Source organism: Trypanosoma cruzi, genomic scaffold (assembly GCF_000209065.1).
Source record: "Trypanosoma cruzi strain CL Brener 1047053516313 genomic scaffold, whole genome shotgun sequence".
In the NCBI taxonomy this organism is placed as follows: domain Eukaryota; phylum Euglenozoa; class Kinetoplastea; order Trypanosomatida; family Trypanosomatidae; genus Trypanosoma; species Trypanosoma cruzi.
In genome coordinates, this window is record NW_001849516.1 from 176,001 (window position 1) to 202,302 (window position 26,302).

Genomic DNA, 26,302 nt, shown 5'->3' on the forward strand with positions numbered 1-26,302 from the left:
GGAGGGTGATGGCAGGAAAAGGAAAACCTCGTCGCACCGTCGCCGTCGCAGCCGGAGCGGTAGCAACAATAGCCGACACCGCACTCACCGTCGCCATAAGTCTCATCGTCGCAGTCCTCGACGCGATGAAACGTCAAGGAAAAGGCGTGATGAAGACCCCAGCGGACGCCGAAAACGCGAAAGGGGCGATGAAAAAGAGGCAAGGCGGCATCAGCGACGACCGCGCGGTAGTCACCACCCAGAGGAGGATGAAGAGAGACGACGCCGTCATCGCCGCCACGAGGATTCGAGCTACCACCGGCAATTATCCGACAGAGAGAGGGAGAGGGAGAGAAGGAGTGAGCGAGGGCACGGCAGGGAGAGAACAGCCGCCGCCAACGTCAGTAGTGTCTCGAACGACGCATATAGAGGACGGTATGTTCTAAAGGAGGAGCGCGAGAGACGACGTGGCAGGGGTGGGGGGATTGGCAGCAGCGGGCTAGGAAATACCGATCGGTACGAGGATCGTAGGGAGGATGCCCGCCAACGCCGGCAGCGGGAGATGGAAGGAAGGCGCAAGAGATAAAAATTGAGAAGTGGAAGTAGGAAAGAGGAGTGACGAACCAAGAAGATATATATATATATTTAGCGGAAAAAAAACACGCCCAGATGCACACACGGCTCATATTGGAAAGGGCTGTCCGAATAGAAGGGAACGCAAAGGATATTTATTTGCATCGTAGGTCCGTGCAGTTTGGTTTTTCTTAAGTAGAGTGAGAAAACGGGTGAGAGAGAGAGAGAGAGAGAGACGAGGTGCGTATTACAACCAAAAGAGATTCAAAGCATTTCTACCACACACACACACACACACGCACACATACACACACACACACACAGACACAGACAGACAGACACAAACAAAAAAAAAACAGAAATGCATGCATGTGTACACACACTTTTTCTTTCTCTTTTTGCATCTTTTTTTTTTTTTTTACTTTTCATTCTTTTTTTTTTTTTTTTTTTTTTTTTTTTTTGCGCTTCACTCTCTCTCTACACACACCCATACATACAGCACGTCTCTGGTTATTTTTTTTTTTGTTTGTTTGCCATATTTACGTGATGGTATCGCTTTTACCGTGTTCATTGGTCGCCGATTTTTATCCTTGCTTTCTTTGTTTTTCTATCCTGTCACTCTCAAACCTCTACCATGCATTAAATGGTGATTCAATCGTTTATTATTATTATTATTATTATTATTATTATTATTATCATTAGAAGAAGAAAATGCTGAGGGGGTTGATCTGTAAAAGCGCGGCAAATGATGAAGAGTAACAGAATATATATATATATTATAAAGAAAATTAAGGTTAATAGACATAAATTGATTCAGGTGTGTGGGCAAAGAAAAAAAAAAAAAAGGTGTGAGATGGAGCTAGAGAGTGTGTGTGTGAGAGACTTAGAGAGATGGGAATGAGGACACAATGAGGGTCAGAGGAAAGCGCGGATGACGTTGAGTTTTATCCTAATGACCTTCTTTTTGCTGTTGCTGCACCGCTTCTTCACTGTGTGTTTTGCTCCACATGTAGAAAAGATAGGCCGCGCAGAGGGTGGCGCTGGGTAGCACAGCGAGGGAACGTGGGGAAGGCCCGAGGCGTAAATAAGAACACAATCATCTTTCTGCATCTATCGATCTATTATTATTTATGGTTTCGAGAGGGGATGCAACCATAAAAGTGCGACCGAAGTATGGTTGCGGCAACCGCCGCAAAGGGGTTGATAAAACTTGTAGGCAATACCAACCGTCGAGTCAATGCTCTTCAGCGTCTCTTAAATTGTCTAATGCGCTTTGTTCGATGGGACCATACACATACATTGTGCGTCAACCAGAGCGGATGAAATTGCCCGGGGAGAGTTGGTGCACTGCAGTTAGCGACAGCGAAGTGCAAACTCAGTTTTGTGTGGGACCCCGCGGTGCTGATGGGCGGAGACCAAAACAGGAAAAGAATCAGGATGAAGAGGCACCACTGTGGATATCGCCTGTTCTCCCGCAGCGGCAAGGAGCAAAGGAAGGTCTCTCGAAAGAGGCATCCGGTACGCCTGAAACACCGGCCTTCTTTCCGCTGCCACAGTCTCCGATGCCGGTTTGCGTCGATGCCAGCAAGAGTTGCATCAACAACAGCAGCAAGCAGGAACAGAGGCGAAAAAACACATTATCGCAAAAACCACAGCAGCGTGGTGTTAGCACCTCTGCACCCTCAATCACACTTTTGACGGAGCTTCTTAGTCGAATTCAGCAACAACATGAGACGGGACTCTCTTTATCCTCTTGCACAGCCCGAAGTAAAGCATCTCCAGAGGAGAAAGGACCGTGGAATTCACCCTGGCAACAACATCATCATCAAGAGCAGGAGCAGCAGCAACAGCAAAGTTCTTGTGGTTGTCTTGCGGCCTCACGATTGTACGGCGATATTGAGGAAGAAGTTAATGCTCACCAACGCCGAGCTTCCCGACTTTGTAGTAACCAGGCACCGGAGTTTATTGGAATTGATGCGGAAAGAGAAGAGGGTCTTTGCACGGAGAGCGATCCATCTCCGTTGGCGAGGGCCTCCGATGGCCATGGCGCCAGCCTCAACACGTTGGAGCGGGGAGACCGATCGTTGTGCGGTATCAGGGATGATGAGAAGCGCTTCTGTCGTTGGATTGCGGACCGAGGATTGCTCCCCAACGAAGACACGGCCGCGCACCGGACCTTTATAGACTACTTGAAGAAGAAAGCAGATCGCTTGGAGCGTGACTACGATGAACTTTTTTGGTCTTTTCGTCAGCCTCCTCCTCCTCCTCCTCCGAGACTAGAAAAGGAGGAACGCTGCCATTGGCAAGATTATCTCTCGCGGCAAGAAGAGACATTGCGAAAACCATTAAGTGGTGCAACGTTTGGCGTGGAAGAGCAAGAGCCGTTCGGTGATCATCCGTACAGTATCGATGCAAATGTAGTTGTGGGTGTAGTCTCAGGTTCCACATTTGCCCCACCGAAGTCCATGATGAATGGAAAGGTGAATCGGGACCCTGTTTTTAGTGGAGGTAAGGAATTGCCTCGTGATACGCCAACAGCATCGACGTTCTGTTGCCGTGGAGATGCCTCGGAAAAAAAGGGGTTTTCACGTTCAGTAGGAAGCCCTCGATTGTCTGCAAGAAAATCGAACAGCCGCAAAAAACTTTGCGATATTTCTTTGTTCTACACCGGGAATTCAATCGCGACGACGACGACGACGAAGACGGACAAAAGATGGAGAAAAAAAAATGACGGACGCTTATCATCCCTTTCATCTTCTTCTTATTCGGCGCACGAGGAGCAAGCGAGGAATCACCAGGGTCACCATTCTGTAAGAGAAAGAGGCACATCACCTCCATCGCCGCAGGAGGAAGTGCGCCAAAAGAGGGAGGAGGAGGAGAAGCACCGCGGTGAAAAAAAAGGAAGTGATGTTTCCAGACCCATGGAACAAAAGCTGGACATTTTGGCTGTGAATGATGCCGCTTCTACCGCTGCCACTCCCGCCGCTTCCCGCGTCTTCAGACCTCCAGATGAATCTCACTTTCATGCGGCTGCGCCCAAACGCACTTTTTCTTTTCCAACCGTTTCTGGTATTGAGGATGTCTCCGCGGTGATTCGACTGCGCAATTACTGTCATCAGCTGGATAAGGAGCTTGTGCAATTGTTTCGTGCGGGTGCTGCACGACACGAGCGGGCTGACGCCGATAAAGACTTGATTGCAGCTGCTGACGGGGCAAGGACGCGAGAGTCTTTACAAGCAGCACAACGCGTGCATAAAAAAACAACAGCGGCAACAGATCTTACTCGTCACCGTCCCATCGTATTATCTCCTTCCCCACCACCACCACCACCTTCATCTTTGCCAACCGCCTCCGCGCTGATTGCACGCCGTCCCCACGAGGCCACAGAGGATGCTATCGATTATAACGCATCAACTCAATTTAATGTATCGTCTGTCTCTTTCCCTTCTTACGATGAGCGTGGTTCACCCTGCGTGGCAAATCACGGCGAATCGCGGAAAGAATACGATGCTGCAAAGGTATTGGACCATAAAACACTTCCAGGGATGCCGGTAGATGCCACCACTGGGCAAATTACACCCCCAGAATCTTTGATACCTTCTGCTTTGGGTCAGGACGTTAGGCGGTGTAGTCGTGGCGACCAAGGCTTACTATCGCCATCCACTTCATTTTTTTCTTCACGTCGCATCAGTCCCATGCCGCATGAAGTACGCACGACAACGCCGTCCGGTGTCATCAAGGAAATGGAGCGTAGGCGGCCTCTCACTGCCTACCGGGTATCCAGTGTTAATCAGTCCATACATCATACACCTCCACGATTGCTAGTCCACAGTGAAAATTTGTCCGAGAATGTCGTGAGTGACCGGGATGCAAACCTTCCGTATACCCATTTGGAATGCTCTTATGATAAAAGTGTCATGGATTCCCCGCCAATGCTAAAGGGGGATGTACCGGCTGCGGTGCCAACCTTGAATGCGGGATTAAATTGTGGACATCTTATCGAGTCGGATGTTGCACCGGAGCATCCGAACAGGAATATAACCCTATCCCCATTTCTTAAAAAGGAACTGGCATCTGCGGAGGATATAAGTGGGAATGCCAAGTCTCAGGAACTGACGAGGCCATCAACTGCACATGAAACGAGAATGCCACCAGAGGGTTTAAAGACACATCCAAGTCAAAAAATACCCGAATTAGCCAGTCGCCAGCTGCATCTCCTTCCGTCTAAGGGGGATAGTGAAACTCCATCAATACACTCGATTCACAATCTAACAAAAAGACCGGGGAGCACGCGGAAAAATGGAGGGCCTGGAAGCGTTACATGGAGTAGTAGTAGTAGTAGTAGTAGTAGTAGTAGTAGTAATATTGGTGGTAGTGGTGGGAAAAACATTATTGGCGTTGACGTAAAGAAAAAAGATGCGCTTTCCCGGAATCCAGTGGAGCGAAGACGTTTTAGTATTCTGGTGGGAGGTTCCTCATCCTCGGCGGCAACGCCAATCGCCAATTTGCGCTCTTCTTTGGGGGAAAAAAACAGAGTTGACGGCAATCGGGCCAGTAAGAGAGAGAAAACTGGCAGCAGAAGTTTTTTAAGAGGAGGCGGGGAATTGCCGGTGGTTGAGGAGGGAGTTGGCAGCCATTATGTTGCACCACGGAGAAATTCAAATCCTTTTTTTGTGGGCGTGTTGAACCCTGGGAATGGCAATGAGAATCACCACAAGGTGGTGGAGCGTCGCGAGGGAGGAACGAGTGTCTCTCGTTCCCGTCGTTTCGGTGTTTCCAAGGCTATTCGCTAAGAGCCTCTCAAAAAAGAAAATGTGTGTGGGCGGGGCTGTCATCCTGGGATGAGTTGTACGTGTGGCGATTAATGCTCCCTTCCTGCGTGCTGGCTGCAGTGGAGGAAGTCGGTTTTTTTTTTTTTTTTTTGAGTGTATTGTTGTTGTCGTTGTTTACCTTATTTTACCCATTTAGAGACCGACCCAACTGGCTTAATTCCATGGCCTGCCGTGTCAGAAGCGATGGTTGGAAAGAAAGACTGCCTCTCGTTGTGTGCACGAATACTCACACAAAATCACGTCGTCTTTTTCTTAGTTGGGAGATACCGGCATGAACCCTGTATTTATTTGTTCATTTATTGTATTTTCCCTTCTTGCATCCCCCCTCATGCTTTCCTTTGGCAGCTGTGATCATCACGCGCGCCCTGGACGCAAACCACGGAGTGCACACAACCCCAGAAAGCAGCCGCAGAATTTTTTTATAACTCTCAACTGTCTTTTTTTTTTTCTTATTTATTTTTGATTTACGTCTTTTTATGGACAGAGGTCGCCGGCACGCACGCATATATACATATAACTTGTAGGAGGAGAGGATAGACAAAAAAGACGCGGGCGAAGCGTTTAGTCCTCCTTTTTTTTTTTCTCTCTCTCTTTTGTTTTCCTGTCTGTGTACTCCACTTTCCACTAAGAGCACAGAGGCAGAGTAAATAAGGAGACGAAGAAAACAAGAGGAAAGCCAGAGGCGGTAAGATGGGCAACTGCTGTGGATTACGCAAGGCGTCGCTGGATAAAGTTGCGACCACAGGCCGGAAAAGGAGTGGTTTAGAGAAGTACCAGAAGAGCTCATTGAAATTGGAAGCCCAAGATGTCGAAAAGCCGTTGTCAAAATCACCGCATGCTTCTCTTTATAACAGCGCAGACCCAGAAGAACGTGATGACAAATTTGCCCTAGCCCCCCTTCGAGATTTGAAAATGAACAACGACGAAGGGGAAGACAGGGCAAAAGTGGCTGGTGAAAAGAACGAGGAAACCCGCAGCCCTGCCACAGCGCTTGACACGGGAACTGAGAACCAGAGAGAAGTTGCTAATTGTGAAGAGTTGGAAGAAGCAGACATATACAGTAATCCCGAAGAAGTGAGGGATAATGCGGTCGAGGAGTTGCCGCATTCTTCTTCTCCAGTGATCGACTGCGATCCAATTCAACCAGGAAAATTTATCAGTTCCGTCAAGAGAGTTTCCCTGGCTTTAAATGACAAGCACGTTTCTGAGAGCGGTAGTATTGGGAGCAGTCCCAGTGAGGCGCAGGAAGAGGAGTACTCGGAGAAGACGGCGACTGGATTTACTTCAAGCGTCGTAGTCACCGTGCCGCCCCCGTCGCCACCAATGCGACTGCGGAGAAGTGACAGTGATAGTGAAGACGAGGGTGAGGACGATGAAAGTGCGGCGGACAAGGAAGCAAGGGACGGACACGAAGGTCTGGTGTCAAGTACTATTGTACTGCCCACTGTTGTTGCTCCAAAGACTCTCTGGGCCACAGATGCGGAACCCTCACACACCCCAAGCAACCAACAATCTGACGGTGAAGGCCCAAAGAGCATAACTAATCCTGTCCTTGAGGCGAATGAAGAGCAGAAAGATGCACCGTCCGACGATAGTGCAAAAAATAAAAAGCCAGAAGCAGTGCAACCCGATATTGTCATTACAAATAAGAGTTGTAGCGATGACAGCAGTAGCATTGGTGGTGGTGATGGTTGTGGCAGTGGTGGCAATGCACTGGCGAATATTGTTCGACAGAGTCTGAAGAGGGAACAACAGCAAGTTGTCGCAAGAGCCACTGGGCAGGTTGGCGGTGAATGTACGTTGAATGCACACGGAAATGTTGTTGAGTACGATTTGGTGTTTACTGACGATCAGATCGTTGATGGTGAGGACGCCGGGGATAATTACTTGTGGAATGGGGACGCGGAAGCCAACGGAAAAGGAACCCCCGATGCGACTGCACACAGGGAACCGCCGATGAAAATAGTCACCTGGAGCGATGAGGAGGATAATGGCCGTGGTGGGGGATGGGTGGATGCGAGGACCAAACAGGAGAATACCGGGGCCTCTGCGCCGAATAAGGGAGTAAACGCCGTGGAGTGTGTCGATAGCGGCAGCAGTGACGATGACAGTGACGGCAAAAGTTTGGTGACGGTTTTGTACCGTTCGCAGCCGAGGCGAGAAGATGGGGAAAAAGAACTAAAAAAAAATGAGGCAAAGATGCTCCCTTATGGCGGTATTGTGGTGACGAAAAGGAAGATGCAACTAGTGGCGGTGGGGAAGAATTCCTTTCTGCAGGATCATTCGCCCGTTTTTGTTGCGGAAGAGGCTCTTCCACCTGTGCGTTTCCGTCCCACAATGATTATCTCCCCGCCCCCCGTGACGCCCAACGATAGGGACGCCAACGATAAGGAAAATGGCCACCTGCTTTTCTAATGGCTGGTGCAAATCTATTGAAAAAAGAATAGAAAATAAAAAATTTAGAAAGAGAGAAATTGAGCGAAATTGAACGTCAGTGAAACGGAATGATGCAACTTGGCTGATTTCCTTTTGCAATGTTTGTGTGCAGAACCCATAAATAAATATATAGTGATTTCTTTGTGCTTATTTATTGATTGGTTTTTGTTTTCCAGTTCTTCATTTTTGAGTACTTTTATATTGTATATAAATATACATATATATAAATATACATATATATATATGAATTGAGTGCATACAGGAGGATTGGAAATATTTATTTGTTGTTCCTTGTGGAACGTCAATTGAAGATTAAAAATAAAAGGGGTTGTTAAATATATAGATAGATAGATTGATAGATATGTATGTAGAGAAGCAGAGTGGCAAGGAAAAAGAGAGGGAGATGCGGTTCATGAGAAAGGGACCAGGGAGAAGGCGCTTGTTGTTAGAACCGGTGTCCTGTCGGGTACGAGCCTAACTGTCTGCTCGATTTCTTCTCAAGTGCTTCTTGGAAAGGCATGCGTGGAGGAAGAAGAAGAAAAAAAAAGGAGGGGAAAAAAGGTGAGGGGATTCAAATGTATGTTTTTTTCTTTTTTTTTTTTTTTTTTTTTGTGTGTGTATGTGGGGAAAATAACAGAAAATTGTAGAAACGGTGAGAGATGTGAACGGGATTGATGACGTGAGTAAACCTCATTTTCATTTATTTTTTTCTCTCTCTCTTTTTATACTTATTTACATACATCCATTTGCATAAGTACAAATACAAGTTGATGTCCGTTGATTACCTTGTGGCTGGTGCCAAGTGTTTTTTTTTTGTTTGTTTGTTTTGTTTTGTTTTCTGCCAGATATGCCATGCGCTTGACGGGTTTCTTCTGTTCTCCCCAGGCTCGACCAGTAAATGCAACGCTGTTCTTACTCTATTCGAAGGGAGTCAAAATAAGAGGGAACGGATTATAAATCTGTTGCAAGTTTGGGGTTGCCGAAAAATTGCGAAGGAAAAGAAAAAGTTTTGTATTTGTCGGTGTTTTTTCCTTTTTTTTTTTTTTTTGTGTGTGTGTGTGTCCTTCTTTCCTTCTCTCCGTTTGTGTGTCTTCTCTGCGCATGTCTCTTTTGAGGACGTTAATTTTTTTTTTTTTTTTCCACGCGCACGCAGCTCTGTTTTTCTTTTCTTTTCCTTCTCTGCCTCTTTTATCCCCGTGTTGCTTCGCAGCAGCGGAGTAGAGGACATTCCGGAAGAACGTCTCGGATGGCCGCCGGCAGCGCGGAGGAGGCCGTCGCCCTGATGAAGAGCGCCGAAAAGCACTCACAAAAGAAATTTTTTAAACGACCCGACTGGGACGCCGCGGCGAGCGAGTATGAGAGAGCGGCGAGGATATACACCCACCTGGAGGACACAAACAGGGCGACTGACGCCTGGCGCAAGGCGTCCGGGGCGCACCAAAATGCAGAAAACAATTTTTTTGCAGCACGGGCTATGGAGAGTCTTGCTGTATTTCTGACAGAGCAGTCACGGAAAGGCATGGCAGATGATACGTCCCTCTTGAATAATGCGGTTGAGTCTTATTGTGATGCGTCCAAACTTTACGCATTTAACGAAATGTTTGACAGGCAGGCGGATTGCCTGAAGAAGGCTGCAGAAATTATTAATCCGACAAAGACAATTGTGACGGGCTTGCCCGCAACGGAGGCGGGCAGTTCACAAGTAAAGCAAAGAATGCAGCAGGTTGTTGGACTCTTTCGTGAGGGTGTAAGTGTGCTGGAGGAGCACATTGAGGATAAGCCTGTTGTTGCGGTGCAGTTATCCGAGCTTTATCGCAATTGGATGTTAACGCATCTTCATAACGGGGATGTTAAGGGCGCGGTGGAGGTGTTGGAGGAACAACTTGGCATCCGCGCAGATCCTCATAAGAAGGGGGTTTTTGAGCGGCTTGCTCAGCCGCACAATTCCGCAAAGGCCGGATTAGAAATCACCGTCTTGTGTCTTTCATGCGGGGACGATGTCTGGGCACGACAGGAGATGAATAAGCTGAGGGGTGTTCCGGGATTTTCCACATCAAACGAGGAGGCCACTGCAAACGCACTTATTTCCTCCTTTGAGGAGCGCGATGAGGAACAGCTGCGAGCCGCCATGAAGAATCAGACATTGCAGTTCATCACCATCGACATCTCAAGGATGTCAAGGAAACTGAAGATTCAATTCAGTGCCCCGCAAAGGACTAACATGACGTCGTCTTCATTGCCGAATCCTTCATTACCCAACGAACAACAGCAAGGAGAGGAACAGCAGGAGGCCGATATTGATCCAGAGGAAGATATACGGTAAATTGGAGTGGAGTTTGTTTACTGCCGTGAGGCCCTTCTTATTATTATATATATATTTATTGCGGAGCGTTTAGAGTGCATCCTGAATTCTTTGTTTATTCGTATCTCCCACTGTTGGTTGTCGTGCGGTTATTCGTCTCCCTCTTCTTTCTCACTGTATCAACTGGGCCGCGGTGCCGTCTTCTGCAAACACACTTTTTTGTTTCGCGCCTTTTGGGAATACTTGCGGTATTTCTTGATTTTATTAGAAGGGGAGAGTCAAAACGAGAGAAGAGGCGCACACATTGCCAGGCCACAGAAGAGACAAAAAGAACAAGAATACAAAGGAGAAAAAGAGATGCGTGCGGTGAGGGATGAAGAGAAGCGACATACCGCCGAGGTGCCAGCGCCGTTGCGGATTTGTGAAATTGGGCCAGAAGTGCTCGTTACAGCCTTGACGAAACAGCAGCTCCAGTCACCCAGATGTCGTTCTGACAACGCGGAATTAACAGTGAGTTGTGCCAGAAGTGAGGTGCTGAACAGTGGCGTACAGAGCAGCCGCCCGACATTGGACGCCCACTTGTACCTGCGACGTCGTGTTTCGGAGATTGTTCATCAAATAAGGAGTGCCAGCAGTGCTCACCACTTCTACCGTCACGTGGTGGAAATAGATGAACTGCTGCGCTGCGATGCGCCCATGGGTTTCACACCATCGATGGTTCTTGCTGGGGTGCCTGATATCCTTTACCTTTTGTCTGACGCGGTCAAGAAAGGGTATCTACCGTATCCGATGGAATCAGGCACCAGCACGGTGCAGGCGCTTGCCCCGGTGCGTAGGGGTCCCGTTGCCACAGAGACTATCAGGCGAGGCCTAAATGCCGTACCACCGGCCACCACCATAAGCGCTGCTGCCAGCTCCTTTACTCTACCGATGGAAGAAATTGAGGAACGAAAGAAACCGCGATCCTGTATTGCTTCTAAAAGCGCTACACGAGCGAGAGGAAAGAATGACACCGGCGGCGGTGAAATGGCGGCCGACGATCTTTTGCCTTTCTTGCCGCCACTGTTGCACCGCTCTGCGTCGCCAAAACCAATGACAGCGTTGCCGGGAAGCACGGAGGATGAAGTTGTCTTTTCTGCAGGAACAGACGCTCGTCGTCGTCCAACGGTACGGCTACAGTCGCAACAAAGTAAAGTGCGACCGTGCGATAAAGTGCCACGCTCGCGCAAGCGAATAGGAACGAGGATGTCCACGACAAGCTGTGCTGTGGTGGGTGCTACGCAGTCACTGACCTGTTTGAGTTTGTTACCTGAGAAACAGCAGCAGCAAGAACAAACGGAACGGTCTGACCATGAGTTATCTCATGTTTCATTGGCTCCGCATATACCGATACTCCGCGATATTCCCTCGGCGTTACAGGCTTTGCTCTATCATTGCGCCCTTCCACTTGTTTGCCTGACGCCAGAGGATCAACGTCAGCGCGCCACTGCCGTTCATACTTTGGCATCAGCGATGGCATCCATGTTGCGCGTTAAGCTAGAGCCTGTAAATGCGAATTTGGCGGTCTGTCCGACTGTTACAGAGGAGGCTAATAAGAGCGTGGACGAGGTTGATCATAACAAGGGGAGTGAACAGAAAATGAATGCGTCGGAGATGAATTTTCAAGAGATCTCGCTTGCTATTCGTCGCGCCGCACTCTCCTCTCTCAATGCCCTTATGGCACATCTTGATGCAGAGGAACTGACATGTGTCAACCAACATTTTGCATCACGCGATAAAAAACGATATGAAACAACTGATGCCGCGAGGTTGCTGCATGCCACATCGGAGGAAAAACGATATCAAATGGGCATCACCAACGGTCAGGCATTTGAGAATACATCGATTCCGAAGAATTCACAGGCACCAGGAAGTGGTTCATCAATGGATCAAATAATCCGCTCGGTTGATTCTTACGTGAAGCCACCGCGCGAATCGTCGGGAAAAGGACGCGTCCAGCGTACAGTACCGATGAGTGTTTATAATGGTGCTGTTGCATTGGATGTTTTTTTGCCTCTTTTGGAGCGTTGGACGATCATCCTGCGTGACGATGTGCCAGAAAATGCCTTGCTTGACTCCTCTCGTCTGTTTTTCCACCACCCGGCTCTCGTGCAGGCAGGAAGCATGGAAAAAAGGGAAGAGGAGGACGAAAAGAATGATATGGTGGTGGCCCTGACGACGGCGTTTGACGACGGTATCAGCCCTTCGTTAGAGAGGAACCCTGAAGGTTTTTTTGTGTTTGTATCTAAAACGCGCATGGCGGATGTGGACGCTGAGGAGATTTACTTGTTGTTGCGTGTTTGTTTCCATCTCTCGACGTACAAACAGCATGCACTTTATCTGATTGCTCCCGACAAAAGCTCTAATGCAACGTGCACAAGCCTGGCCGTCCTTCTTTGCCTGACAATGGCTCGGTGTGCTGAGGGAGACAAATGCCTTTCGTTGTGTGTGGAATTTCTCTGGAACCTTCTGGAGGTTGTTCCGGAGGAGACCGTGTCGGCCATTTTGCAACACGGCATTCAGAGTGAAGCGTCGAAAAGGTATGAAAAGGGTCGGCCCCTCTCTTCCTTGTCGGCATGTGAGTCCATGCTGTACTGTTTTATTCAGATCCTACTCACGGGATATCGAATTCGTCAACGGGAGTTGCGCAACGATATGGTGTTGTTGTTCACTATGATTCTGAAGACTGACACGGCGGTACTCATCAAGAAGAAGGAAACACTTCAGAAATCCGCCGGCGCTGCGGCGTACACGCCATTGCCACGATCAACAATATACGCCATCAATGCCTTTGCAACTACGATCTTTGACATGGTGTGTGGACCGGAGTTGGGTGTAAAAGGGAAAACGGCCCAAATGACGCAGCGGCCCGCGGAGACCTTTTTGCGCTACCACACTGCAATTTCGCCAACAACACGCGTGGAAAATGTGCAATTTAAACTACTTGGATGGCGAATGTTAGAGACCTTTCACGAATGGCAAAAGGCTCGCCTTATTTTGGAATATCTATGCTGTGGAAATGCGTGTGCGACAAGAGATGCTGTCGTCGATGACAACGCTAATGGCCATGATGGTGTTGGTGAGCAGGGGAACGCGGATGACACTTTGGTCTTTGATGTCTGTCGTCATGGTTTCATCAATGTGCTGCTCCTTTACGTTGATTTGGTGTGCAGCGAAGAAGCTGTTGTGACCTGGACACGTGAGGAGTTGTTGACGTTGCAAAAAGAAGCCTGGTTTGTTCTTCTTGGATTGATGGAATCCGCCGTGTTGTCATCCTCCTCCTTCTCCCACGATGACAAAGAAAGAAGCAACATGTCGGTGCTGGCATTAGCTGCTAGCGCAGCAAACAGCATGCGGGAGGAAGAAGTGGTGGCAAAACTTGCGCTGGTGAAGGCGGATACTCAATTTATTGCGGCCGGCGGCATCCAGTGCGCATTGCATTACATCCGTGAGGTTACCACGAGAGACGCTGAGGAGATGATGTGTCTTGCAGTAGGCGTGCTTTCAGTTTTAAGTCGGCACCCCGAACACAGGTCTAAGATGCTCGCCGCAACAACGGTGACTTCGCCGTCGACATCGTCGCTTACCGAAAGCGTTCCTTTGCTTCTGTTGGTTATTCTGCATGTCATAGAGAGGGCTTTTCAGAGGGGATCACCAGTTGAGGTGTTGCCGTCTGCGCTTGAGTTGACGAATGCCGATAAAAACTCTAAGCGTTTGATGCACTCAAGTAACACTCACCATTTAGGGGGCATTGGATCAACGAGAAGTGGCGCTGGCAACGGTCATTCACTGATGCGGCGTAAAGGCAAGTCTGAGCATTCACAACATCGTGTTGAGACAACGATGAAGCCATCATTTACTATGGCAGAATCCAAAATTATCTCAGAGAGTAACGGGAATGGGAAACACTGTTGCACGGCCTTTGAAACTGACGTCGTTACTCAATGTCTTTCGCTATTGAATAACGTCGTTGTAGGAAAGAAGTCTGAAATTTCTATGACGCAGCAGGCCTTTCTTTCTTTAGGTGGCGTGCCACTTCTTCTTTCATTGGTGCGAATTTTATTGGCAGCATTCTGCTCCAATTCTTTTTTTTCCTCCAATGGGAATGGAGGAAGGAATGAGCTTCTTCTCGCCGTGCTTGGCTGCTTTCGAGCCTTCATTCTTGGGAATGAGGTGGCACAGAGGCAATTTGTGCATGAGGATGGAGTACACGTGCTGCTTTCTCTCATTGCCGTCTTTGTTGGTTGGTGGCAGGAAAATTCTATGAAAAGTCATGATGCGAGCGCCGCGGACGATATCTCACTGCTTGCCCCAACGTTGACAATTCTTGCTGATCTTCTGCATGAAAGTAACGAGGCGCAGGAAGCGTTTTTGCAGTGGTCCACGTACAACATGCAGAGCCCAAAGGACATGGAGGATAACGGCTGCACGAACGCGACACAACTGTTGTTGCGCCTCTGGGAGGAGGAGGAGGAGGAGAACTTGGAGCAAATTACTAAGGACACTCCGCCTCAGGGATTTGTGAATTGGGGAGATAACATTGAAGACAACGACCCATTCAACATGGGGGATTCAGAAAAAGGAGTGGTGACGGATGTGCCGGAAGAGAAGAAAAAACGGGTGTCAAATGACAGGGCGGGACCCGTGGCAGGGAGAAGGGATTTGTTGGCGAAGGAAGTTGACAAAAGTTATGGTGACTGCAACGAACCGGTGGTATTGCCAATCCTTCATTCCGACCGGTGGGGCTTAGGTCTGATTGGAATCCATGATCGCAATTCTGTCAAGACAGAACTTCAGAATCGTCACAAGGAGCTGGAGGATGTTGATTTGGAGGAGGTTCACAGTGGAACGGCGCCCAATGCGATGACGCAACGAGCACGGCGACGGCTAGCTGCATCGCTGCACAGTGTGCTTGGGATGCATGCAAAGGTGTACGCATGTCTTGCTGCAGTTGGTTTTGTTCGTCTTATTCATGTAAAAACGAGTGCAGTAGAACGAGTGAAACTTTTGCATGCTGCCGCATTGCCGTCGTTGTGCGAAGACGAAGTATGGGGTGCCATAGCTGAATCAGTGGACTTGCATAATGACGCTGTGGTCCTTCCTTTGCAGAAAGATGGCAATGACCAGGGGGATGGAGAGGCCGAAACTCCTCCGCGAAGAGATTTCCTTGTGAATCCTATCATTCCAGATTCCGATCAGCTGGTGAAGGTATTGCTTGATGTGGAGGCACGTGCGACAGAACTAAAACACCTTTCAAAGGTGTGCATTCACACGCACATAGCGCAGTGGGATGAGGCGACGCAGCGGTTTCTTCTCTCACGGCTGCGGCAGGGGACTGAGAGCGTCAATTTGACGACCCTGGTGCAGCAGGCACGCACTCGTGACAATCCCAGCAGTCTCGGGAGAACAGGGAGCATCCTTGAACACGTCATGTCCCGCGTTGGGCAACATGAAAAGAGACATGTCGAATCCTTAGCCGCGTCGTCGAGCCTACCGATGGGCACTGTGACGGGTAGCGGGAAGTTTTCGACGTCACGGCTGACGCTTTTGGAGAAGAGACGGAAGCGAGATTCCATGATACGGAACAGTTTTCGAAGAAGCCAATTTGCTGGCCTAGAGGGAAAGCCTCCCGCTGATAAGGAGATGTAAAAAAAAAAATTTTGAAGCTGTAACTTTGAGGGTGAGGGACGCTTTTTCTTTGCATTTCTGTCGGCAAATTAAAATAGAGAAGACAAGGGAAAGGGAGGCCATAATGGATGTATAGCAGGTGCATTTGATGCATGTGCGCGCTCTCACAGAGCGCAAGAGAGACGCCCTCAGCAAAAAAGAAAAGAATTATTTGTATTTGTATTAAGGTGAAAATTGAAGAAGTAAAAAAAAAACTTTCTTTGCTTGTCTGTTGTCGGGAACGGAAGAAGGTGACGGCTCGAATTTTTTACTTCTGCCTCCTTTTTTTTTTTTTTGTTTTTTTCTGTGTGCTGCTGGCGGGCGTTTATTTCCATGATGACTACCTTTTCTTCACATCTTATTGGAACCTTTTCTATGAGGGGGCCATTAGGGTACGGAAGAGACACGTTGTAAAGGTCTCGAGCTGTTGGAAGGCGGGGATTCATGCGAGTGGGATGTTGCTTGCTTTTGAAGCCAATACGGCAGCGTCTATGCACCGCCAGCATCTCTTCCCGGCACATCATGCGCTGGTGTGCCACATCATCGTCGAACATCAACTCCACCGAAACGGCTGCGAAAATGCCTGACGATGATGTTTCGGGGTCACTTTCAGCGCCGTCCCTGTTGAAGTACAAGATTGAACCGTCCACGGCAACGATGGGCGCACCACGACCGCCACATGATGATGATAGGGCATTTTGCACTCTTGCCTCTTTCCCACCATCGCACATTCGAAACTTTGCCGTTGTTGCGCACGTTGATCATGGCAAGACTACGCTGAGCGATGCCATTCTGCGTCGCACCGGCGTGCTGAGTGGATCGCAGGTGGGGACGTATACGGATCGTCTCCTTGTGGAGCGTGAGCGGGGCATTACCATCAAGGCGCAGACGTGCTCTATTTTTGTTGTGCGGGATGGGGAGGAGTTCCTACTCAATCTCATCGATACCCCTGGGCATGTAGACTTTCAGTACGAGGTCTCACGAAGCTTAAGTGCCTCAGATGCGGCACTGTTGCTTGTTGACGCTGCCCAGGGTATTGAGGCACAGACGATGGCGCACTTTCATATGGCACTAGATCGAGGCTTAACCATCTTGCCTGTGCTTACGAAAATGGACGCCGTGCTCAGTGATGCTCCAGTTGACCGTGCGCTGCAGGATCTGGAGGACTCTACGGGCCTACTGCGCCGCGAGGTACTGTTCACGAGCGCCAAGGAGCAGGTTGGAATAGAGGCACTTCTTCACGCCATTATTGAACGTGTACCTCCGCCAACCGGTCTACTGGGACTCTCCGACTTGCAGCAACTCCCGCCTCTTCTGCCCGGCAGTGCGGAGCGGGCTGCAATGGAAGAAAAGATGGTGCCTCTGCGTGCGTTGTTATTTGACTCATGGACCTCTGAGTGTGGCGGGGGTCTGCGCCGTCCAGCACCACGAGGCGGTGAAAAAGTCAATAGTGGAAACGACAATGACAGTAATTTGATATGTCTCGTGCGTATCATAGACGGGACACTGACAGCCAAAACGGTGGTAACATTTTACCAGTCGCAAAGGCGGTGCGAGGCGCTTGAGGTGGGTATCATTCATCCCGAGCTGCGGCCTACGGCAGCGCTTACGGCGGGGATGGTCGGCTACGTCGTCTTCTCACGGGTGCGTGGTGAGGAATTTTTTGTGGGTGAGACGCTCTACACGTTACCAACTCGGAAGTTTGCACGGGAGGATATTGTTCCCGTACCCGGTTTTAGACGCGTTCAGCCGGTTGTTTTTGCCGGTTTTTATCCGGACGAAGGAGAGTACATCACTCAATTGCGGGAGGCAGTAGAAAAACTACGAGTGAATGAGCCCGCCGTCACAATGGAGCCTTTAGACTGCCCCGCGCTGGGATCAGGGCTGCAGCTTGGATTTTTGGGTATGTTACATATGCAGGTTTTCCAGGAGCGTCTTCTTGCCGAGTTTGGTCAAAGAGTGCTCGTGACACCACCACTGGTGCAGTACAAGTACCGCGAGGCGGGGAGTGATGAAGAGGAACCCTTGAAACCTTTGACTGTGCATACATGGAAGTGGATACATGAAGGTGCAGCATGTTATTTAGAACCGTACGTTACCGCCACCATTATTACACGACGGGAGCACTTCCAAGCGATTGATAGTGAGGCTCTGCGACGATTTCGCGGGGAACAATTGGATATGCGTGTACTAGATGACGCGCGGGTTCTTGTGCGGTACAAGATGCCTCTAGCAGATCTTGCTCGTGGATTCTTTGCGGTTGTCAAGAGTCTCTCACACGGCTATGCTTCGCTTGACTATGGCGATCCGGTTTACGAGGAAGCAGATCTCGTGAAGGTAGATGTGCTGGTACAGAAGTCACGTATATCTGCACTCTCCGTCATTTGTCCAAGGTCTGAGGCCCCATCTATTGGTAAGCGTATTGTCTCAAGTCTCAAATCCAACCTCACACGTACCGCCGTTGACATCCCACTGCAGGCAATGGTGGGGTCAAAAATTGTCGCCCGTGAAACGGTGAAGGCATATCGAAAGGATGTAACGGCAAAAATTCACGCAGGTGACATTTCACGCAAGCAGAAAAAGTGGAATGATCAGAAAAAAGGAAAAGAGCGCATGGCGCGGCGTACGGTGGGCGCCGTCACGCTCGATCAATCTATTTTGGCTGCAGCAATGGGTGCGATATCTCTGTGATTTGCCGTGGGGGAGGATGCGACGGTAGATACATACATATGTACCTATACATATACATATATATATATATATATGACACAGGGATGGAAGTTTGCAATTCTCACCTTCCAAGGCATGTGTACATCTCAGCGTGGAATGCTCTACTGAGGTGTCATGGAGCATTGGCGTTTTTACGCGTTACATTTTTCGCGGTGTCGCTCTTCAATTTTGATTTTCCTTTTTGTATTATTATTATTATTATTATTATTATTTTTCTCTCGGTATTATTATTATTATTTTTTCTTTTGCTTAGTGGAGAGGCTTTTTAGAATCGCAACAATTTTATTACATTATTAGACAACGGTCTTTATTACACCTCCATGATGCAGCGCCTTGCCACAGCACGTTTCATTCCTGTCTCCACGTCTCTTTATTTCTCACGCCGTGCCGTCAGTGACGAAGAGGGCGGTGAGAAGAAGCGGAAGGTGAATCTTGACGATGATGACCGCTGGCTTGAGGCGGAGTTTGACGAGAAAATCCGGACTCCAGAAGAGCGCTACGCCTTTCAACGGCAACGTGAACTGATGAAGTCCATCATTAACAAGATGCGCAATGAACATGATGAGAAGCTTGGAGCCGCTGTGGCGAAGCACAACGAGAAGATTGATGCCATTAAAGCTCAAATGGCTTCACTGGAAGAAAAACTGAAGGAAATTGGCAAAGAAGATTAGGATGCTTTTGTATGGCTCTGTGTGTCTGTGTGTGTTTGTGTGTGTAGGAATCAGGGGACGCGGAGGCGTGCGAACGCTGGACAACGCAATGACTACAATGTCGTCTGCCGCAGTTGTTTTGTTTTTTGTTTTTTCCGTAAGTTCCCTTACTTTAAAAACGAATTTATCATACAAAAGGACAAAGGATGAGGAATAAAACGAGTGAAAGGAGCAAAAATGAAAACGTAAAAATATATCTATCAATCTATATCTATCTATCTATATCTATATCCATCTATATGTATATATTTATTTAAGTGTCTTTTGTGTAGCGATACGAGAAAAAAAAACAACGGACAATCATGAAAGTGATTTTGACAACAAATGAATTTATTTATTTATTTTTGAGTCTTAATTATTGCCTATGTTTTTTTTTTTTTTTGTTTTTTTTTTTTTTTTTTCTTCTTCTTCTTTGTCGTTGTTGTTGTTGTTCTTGTTTCCAAGTAACCGCATTACAGTCTCGACGTTTTTGTTGTTGTTGTTTACGGTAGGGAATTAGCAAGTAGAAGAAGCTGGTAATGTGCTCATATTAAAATATGTGGGATTACCAGAGGCTTTTTCTTTTCTTTACTTGATTTGTTTTTTGCGTTTCGTCTCCCCCTCCCCTCCCCCCTCTGCAATGTCCGATGCGGGTATCACGCAGACTGATGCTTCTGCATCTCGAGAAAAGGGGATGGAGAGGGGGGGGGAAAGAATGCAGAGATGTCGGTAGAAGCTAAACATTTTTTTATTTATTTATTTTCTTTTCTTTTTGTTTATGTTTGACTTTTTCTTTCTTGGGGCTGACTTAACTTAGATTATGAACGCCGGGGCAGAAGCAAATCCTCTCTGTTATTAGTGTGGAGCATTTCTTCTGTGTGGCTGATTGGTAGTGGAGGTAAATAGAAATAAAGTTGGCGCTGTTTCCAGGGTTAGTAGTGGATGGGAATTGAGCCGTTATGGCAACGAGTGGAAAGGAAAGTGGGGTAGAGGCGGGGTGGGGGGATCTGATCGCAAAAGTTCAAAAGTGTTCGTGTCGGCGTGCATGTGCGTCTCTGCATGTGTCCTGGAGGGCGTCATGGGCGTTTTGCAACTTTTATTCTCTTTCACTCCTTTTCTTTTTTCTTTGCATGCACCGTCGCCGTGGAAAAGGGAACCAACACACGAGTAACTGTGAGGTGGAGGTGGGGAGAGCGCGGCAATTGCGTGCCTTCTTTTTGGCTTACGTACATTTCGGTTGCATCGTTGTTAAAAGGGAAAAAAGAGTGAATAAGAGGTCAAGGGTGTTTAGCCTGTTGTAACGAGCTCTGATGTCAGGTGGAAACATTACCATGAGGGTGGCTGAGATCAATGAGGAGAACATGAGGGAGCGAGGCGGAGAAGTTCCGTTTTCGTTTCTTTTTTCTACGTCGCAGTCCGGCGCCGCTGCCGCAGAAAGCGCTCCAAAAACATCGGATCAGTGGTTATGGTATTTTTACCTCACGGCCTGGTCACACCCCTTTTTTCCCCACAAGCTGCCGCCACGTCCCTTATGCACGGGCGAAGGCAATAACAAAAATAGTAAGAAGGGGAATTCGAGGGATGTTGGTTTGTCTTTTGAAGAGTCGCTTGCGCTGGTGGGATTCCCCGCGGCAGATTTGGTTGCGGCGTACGATGCACAGTGGCATCTGCAATCGCAGACATCAGAAGCGGCCGAGTTGCGAGCAAAGTCTCTGACAAGGGTTGGGAGCGATTGCATGTATCCGCTGATTCCTCGTGTAGTTGAATCAAGCTTCGGGCGAGTATTTCGAGCTCTGGCTGTCCACGAATATATTTCCGCGGCCGCATCGTCATCGTCATTGTTGACATCATCTTCCAGCTCTGTGGAAAAGTTAGTTCAAAAAGCCCTGGGAGTCGCACGTCAAAATCATCAGCAGGACGCGGAGGAAAATGCAGGGAAGATTGTGACTGAAGAGAAGGCGATTGAGAGTGCCCTGCAAAAGATGTTTTCACCAGATGCCAAAACGTCACAATATCCACTTTTATTCACCTTGGAGGGCACAGCCCCCAAGGATGGCAGTGAGGGTAGTACGACGAAGAAAATGGAGGAGGAGAAAGAATTTATAAAGGAGGCCAATCGCGCCCGTCTATTTGCCGCTCTCACCGTGGAGGTATTTTCTCGGGTAAAACAGTTGTGTGCTTGCATGTTATTGGCATTTGTCAATGCCAGTGGTGGTAAGGTGGCAAAAGCCCGGGCATGCGGTGTTGTTGTAGGTATCGTGGAATACGCTATCGCGTACCGCTGCTACCGAGAAGATGGCACGGGGCGTTGCCCGTTGACCGCAGCGGTGCTTCTTTTGTGCAGTCTTGTGGAGGTGCAAGATATTTTGACACGTGAAAGGGTTAAGGAGATTGGGAAGGAGGAAAAAGAGGAAGAGGAGGGGGTGTCGGGAGGCCTGATTGCCACCATTATAGTGGCATCTCTGCAGGAACTTCTCTTTGCTGCCGTTGTGGGCGGCCCAGTGGCACCGCATCGCCTTCCACCTGGTGTGGCACCTGGCGCGCCAAAGTCACTGGGCAAAACTTCTGCAAAGAATAAACAGCAACAGCAAGAACCCTTTTTTGAATGGACTGTTCGTCCTGCAGTGTTGCGCGCGCTGGCACTACACGAGGTCGATGCACTCCTCCGGGTACTACTGCCAGTGTTGCTGCAGCAAGTAGGGTTTGAGTGGCCCTGGTCAGAGTGTCTGCGACGGGCGCGGCTGCTGGAGAGAACACCGCAGGAGAGTGTGACAATATTGGAAGGAGTGCGGCTTAGCACTCGGGCGGTGTTTGATGAGCTTCTGGCTGCCATTGGGCGTCGTACATATGTGTCACGCCTTCAAAATCTCTTGCCGCAGAGCTACGAGTCGTTGTTTGTTGCTGCCTTTCCAGCAGAGGTAGAAAATGACGGTGGGGCACACAATGATGGCGATGGTAAAGGCAATGAGAATGCGCAACGACCCCTTTTTATACTGCCCAAGTATTACAAGGCTGCCGGGGAGGCGCTGATTGCGTTTTTTGCGACTTCCGGGCTCAGTGGGACGACGGTGAGGGAGACGGAGCGAGTGCTGGTTCGCAACGCGGATGTGCAACCCATGATTGTTCAGCTCCAAGCTCTCGGACGTCGCACGGATGACATGGACGACAATGGCGAACATAATCAACTCACTGAAGACAGGAATCTACTTTCTACAGTACGCCTCTCTGACAGTGAGAAGCAGAAATTACTGTTGCGTTACCGCTGCGAGGTGCTGTTGGCTTCCATTGTGGTGTACACACAGCTGCAAACCCTGAGCCTTGTTCAGCAACTGGTACGGCAGCTGGCACCTCTTATTGAGAAACTGTTGTTGCCGCTCATGCAAGAGCGCACGTTGCGGCGTCCCTTTTTGACCAGACGCAAGAAACATTCTCTGAGTGATGACGGTACTTTGGACGAAGGGAATGTAGAGTTCACACCGGAGTTCAAAGTACTTATGGACGACATTCACTACGAATTTTATCCGCTTGAATGGATTCCGGAAGTTTTGAACGCACAATTGACGGGGGGCAGCTCAGAATTGGATGACTCAAAACTCGCATTCTACTCGGTTTTTGCCTCAGTGGCGTACCAGTTTGGAATTGTTCTCCACGGGGGTCCGCATGGGCTGCGAGGTGGCGATGACACGGACTACAAGGACCGCGTTAAGGCGTACCGTTTTTTCCATGTATTGTTACTGAACAGCCTGGTTGATGCCGTGGCATCTTCTTGCGAGTTGGAGGGTGCGATGGCATTGGCGGCGACACGTCGTGTTGGAGGAGCCCACCGGCAGAATCATGGTAATGATATTCTCAATGATGAGAACAGCCAGGCACTCCTTGCGCAATGCGGGGCGGCCTCTTTTCATGCGGTTGTGAATCCAGCAGATGTGGTTTTTGCACTGGCGCAGTGCCTTCTGCCACCCAAATTGATTTTAAGCCCCAAAACTGCGATGGTGGGGCTGGATGATGAAAACCAACGTCCATGTGAGGGGTGGTTGCGTCGTGTCATTGAGTGGGCACAGTCGACACGAACTCAATGGACGATGCAGCGGCAAAAGGTGGCGAGGTCAACGGTGCCCCTTGCGTTTTTGCCCAATAGCCTGACTTTCGACGCGGTCCCACTTGCCCGTGAAGTGATTCGCGGTCTTCGGCGACGGTTGGTTGAGAAGATACATGTCAAGAAAGTGTTTTCCACAACAGGGCAATGCTCCCTTTCCGATCCACTTCTTCAACAGCATCTGCTAAGTCTTCAGTCGCTCCTCGAGACTCTTGCTTTGCTGCCGCAACACTCCAGTGAGAACAACGCGAAAATGTTCTCAGCAGCAGAATTGTTGTGGTACTCGCCGCTTTTTTCATGCGAGCTGCGACTGAGTGGTCACTTTTCAACGTGAGCGCATAGAAATAAGTTTAAATTGAGGACTGTGGCGTTGTAGGGAATGGGAAAACAGGGAGTGGTGGGCAAAGACGCAGTTCACATGGAGAGAGGGCGTTTGCTTGGGCGGTGGGGGAGGGCAAATACCGTGTTTGCCTTTATTTATTTATTTATTTTTTTTATTTTTTTTTTGGGGTGCTCTGTTTTTCTCTCGCCTTTCACTGCCATTGGGGGCGGCATATCAATATAGTGACTAGGGCTCTATGCTCCCCTCATCCTCACATCGCGGAGCGGAAGACGCGGCCGAATCCCTGACGAATTCTGCTCCCGCTGTCGCCCTAAATGCCATTGACACTCTCTCTGTGTCGGAGCTGCGCGCTGGGATGCAACAATTTCTCCGCTCGAGTGGCGCTTTAGGGTCTCTGAAGACACAACTTCGCAGTGTCATCGTTTCTGAGTTGTTGAAACGACGGGGGCCTTCCCAAAAATCTTCAGCAGTTCGACACGGACGTGATGCGGAACACGAAGAGGATGAGGTCGAGGATGATGCTTGGACCCAACGCCTTGCAGACGCGCTCGTGGAAAGTCACCTACGACACACGGGCCGCTCCTTTTCACTGGCCATCTTCAGCAGCGAGGCGGACGTCTCATTCGGATCGAGTGGAGACGATGCGCTGGCGGGAATGCTGCACCTCAACACATCCGTGGCGTTACGACGGAGGACAAGTCTTTTGCATTCGGTCCTGGAGATATATTTGCGGCAGATGGGTGACAAACGTGGACAGCCGCCAGGGTACGCGGTAGGGACGCAGACCGACATGTGTGAAAAGGAACTGTCACCGCCACCACTCGAGCTTCGTCTGGCCGCTGTGGACGCGAAGTATGCACTTAGTTTTTCACGTCTTCGTGAATCGACACGGGAGGAAGTGGACCGTCGTATGGCCGTCTATCGAGAAGAACTCCGGGTGCAGATGGAGCAGGGGTACCAGCAGCGGCTGCGAGCATTTGAGCAAGAGCAATTAAATGAGGCTCGACGAGCCGCTGAGGAGCACTACGGGGTTCTTTTGCAACACAAAATGGAGGAGATGCGAGAGTTGGAACGGGTGAGTGTGCAACGCATAGAGGCTGAGCGGGCACGGCTAGGGCAGGCCCGTGATGATCTGGAGATTCAGCGCGTTGAACTGGAACGGCGACATCGTGACTTGCATGGGCTTCTGGAAGAACGTGACAAGGCGATTGCCGCAACAGAGGGTCGACTGCACGATGCGAAGCAGCAGATAAGTGTATTGACTACTCAGTTACGAAAATACGAGGAGCTTTGTGGTGTTAGACTTGCCGAGGCAGACGCCGCGCGAGATCGTGAATGGAGGAGAGTAGAGGACCTGCGTCGTCTTCAAGCCGAACATCTTGCGGAGTTGCAACTGAAGGATGAAGAGATCAGCCGCTTGCGATTTCGGCTGAAGTCAATCCTTGCAAACCACGGCGTCACCAGCTGGCGGGAAGAGGCGGGAGAAGAGGCTGGGCGGGAGCAGGCAAACACTATTCGTGAGGCGCTCACACGGGCCAACGCATTTCAAGAACGCGTTTCTGCCGCGTATCATGTCCCGTCACAACAAAAGCAGCAAGCGAGCGAAACCTGGCATTCCGCATGGCAGCCCACTGTGCCCCCGGAGTTGGAGAAGGCGGTGGCGGTGGACGTAAAAAGTCATCCCACAGAGCCGCAGGTTGTGCCTCAGTTCAAGACATGCGTTTCCGCGAGCCATCAGGAGCAACAAGAAGAAGAACAGCAACAACCGCAAGAGCGGAAGAAAGAGGAAGTGAAGGAAACTATTGCGCCATTTTCTCCTCCTAATACGACTCTTGTGTCTACTGCTGCTGAACCTGTCAAAACCGCTACGGATTCCACCTCACCACATCACCAGCTTGTCGGTATGACAATGTCGTCTCAGGCGTTTGGAGGGAGGGAGGGTAATGGAGAAAAGGAACGAAAGTATAGTGTAGGCGCGGAACACAGCAGCAGTGGTAGCTGCAAGACGGACGGGAAGGTGGTTGCTGTTATGAAGGGAACGTCATCTTCATCCTCATTTTCTTGCGCAAACCCAAAACAATCTCGCGACTCCGCTATTTCTGACGATTTGAAGATTCAATCAGCATCATCATCTTCACCCAATTCGTCTGTACATTCCTCTTTTTTGAAGTCAGCACCAGTGGGCAACCAAGCATCCATCATCACCACTACCACCGCCACCGCCCCTCCAATAGAAGAGGGGCGGGATGTTCTGTATGAAGAAGAGAAGAGAGGACGCACGGTCGTTGAAGCCGATGAGGACACAGCCCGTCGTGGAATTTTGTGGGCTTTCAAGGCGCAGCACACAGTGTTGTTGCAACGACAAACTGCAGAAAAGAAAGAAAAGTACGACGACGGCGGTGGGCGTGGCACCTCGTCGTTGGACACCTACATAGCCCAGGCTCGTCAACGCCAAAAGGCAACAGAGAACATCATGATTACACGTGACTCCGACGACGATGTTGACAGTGACATTCTCTTTGGTAAAAGGGAGAGTAGTGAAGAGTCGTTTTAATGTTTTTCTCCTCTCCGTCTGTGAAGGATGAAGAGTGAGGGGATCATAGAAATTTTTATTGT

At 49.3% G+C, this 26,302-nt stretch overlaps 9 protein-coding genes across 9 annotated transcripts, besides 22 other annotated features; all 9 read left to right on the forward strand.

The window, feature by feature from the left end:
- Tc00.1047053503697.140 (uncharacterized protein) lies at positions 1–425 on the forward strand (the record flags this gene model as incomplete). Its single annotated transcript, XM_809773.1, has 1 exon — positions 1–425. A coding segment is annotated over one exon (425 nt), but the record flags the coding sequence as incomplete, so codon positions are not given.
- Positions 1–26,302: part of a sequence feature (heterozygous, Esmeraldo-like haplotype) that runs on past the window's edge.
- Positions 311–364: a sequence feature (CT-rich).
- Positions 767–788: a microsatellite.
- Positions 832–899: a microsatellite.
- Positions 936–1,013: a sequence feature (A-rich).
- Positions 1,212–1,253: a microsatellite.
- Positions 1,315–1,344: a sequence feature (AT_rich).
- On the forward strand, positions 1,683–5,345 carry Tc00.1047053503697.130 (hypothetical protein, conserved; the record flags this gene model as incomplete). Its single annotated transcript, XM_809772.1, has 1 exon — positions 1,683–5,345. The coding sequence occupies one exon, from the start codon at positions 1,683–1,685 to the stop codon at positions 5,343–5,345; it is 3,663 nt and encodes a 1,220-aa protein (XP_814865.1).
- Positions 2,805–2,824: a microsatellite.
- Positions 4,878–4,931: a microsatellite.
- Positions 6,075–7,799, forward strand: Tc00.1047053503697.120 (hypothetical protein, conserved; the record flags this gene model as incomplete). Its single annotated transcript, XM_809771.1, has 1 exon — positions 6,075–7,799. The coding sequence occupies one exon, from the start codon at positions 6,075–6,077 to the stop codon at positions 7,797–7,799; it is 1,725 nt and encodes a 574-aa protein (XP_814864.1).
- Positions 7,036–7,095: a microsatellite.
- Positions 8,018–8,065: a microsatellite.
- Positions 8,153–8,182: a microsatellite.
- Positions 8,403–8,431: a microsatellite.
- Positions 8,624–8,658: a microsatellite.
- On the forward strand, positions 9,067–10,143 carry Tc00.1047053503697.110 (hypothetical protein, conserved; the record flags this gene model as incomplete). The annotated part of the gene is made up of 1 exon (XM_809770.1): positions 9,067–10,143. One exon carries the CDS (start codon positions 9,067–9,069, stop codon positions 10,141–10,143), a length of 1,077 nt encoding a protein of 358 aa, XP_814863.1.
- Positions 10,181–10,203: a sequence feature (AT_rich).
- Positions 10,480–15,810, forward strand: Tc00.1047053503697.100 (hypothetical protein, conserved; the record flags this gene model as incomplete). The annotated part of the gene is made up of 1 exon (XM_809769.1): positions 10,480–15,810. One exon carries the CDS (start codon positions 10,480–10,482, stop codon positions 15,808–15,810), a length of 5,331 nt encoding a protein of 1,776 aa, XP_814862.1.
- Tc00.1047053503697.90 (GTP-binding protein, putative) lies at positions 16,273–18,519 on the forward strand (the record flags this gene model as incomplete). The annotated part of the gene is made up of 1 exon (XM_809768.1): positions 16,273–18,519. One exon carries the CDS (start codon positions 16,273–16,275, stop codon positions 18,517–18,519), a length of 2,247 nt encoding a protein of 748 aa, XP_814861.1.
- Positions 18,548–18,592: a microsatellite.
- Positions 18,743–18,796: a microsatellite.
- Positions 18,879–19,229, forward strand: Tc00.1047053503697.70 (hypothetical protein, conserved; the record flags this gene model as incomplete). Its single annotated transcript, XM_809767.1, has 1 exon — positions 18,879–19,229. The coding sequence occupies one exon, from the start codon at positions 18,879–18,881 to the stop codon at positions 19,227–19,229; it is 351 nt and encodes a 116-aa protein (XP_814860.1).
- Positions 19,463–19,507: a microsatellite.
- Positions 19,636–19,682: a microsatellite.
- Positions 19,681–19,706: a microsatellite.
- Positions 19,990–20,010: a sequence feature (AT_rich).
- On the forward strand, positions 20,558–23,677 carry Tc00.1047053503697.60 (hypothetical protein, conserved; the record flags this gene model as incomplete). The annotated part of the gene is made up of 1 exon (XM_809766.1): positions 20,558–23,677. One exon carries the CDS (start codon positions 20,558–20,560, stop codon positions 23,675–23,677), a length of 3,120 nt encoding a protein of 1,039 aa, XP_814859.1.
- Positions 23,816–23,850: a sequence feature (AT_rich).
- On the forward strand, positions 23,922–26,240 carry Tc00.1047053503697.50 (hypothetical protein, conserved; the record flags this gene model as incomplete). The annotated part of the gene is made up of 1 exon (XM_809765.1): positions 23,922–26,240. The coding sequence occupies one exon, from the start codon at positions 23,922–23,924 to the stop codon at positions 26,238–26,240; it is 2,319 nt and encodes a 772-aa protein (XP_814858.1).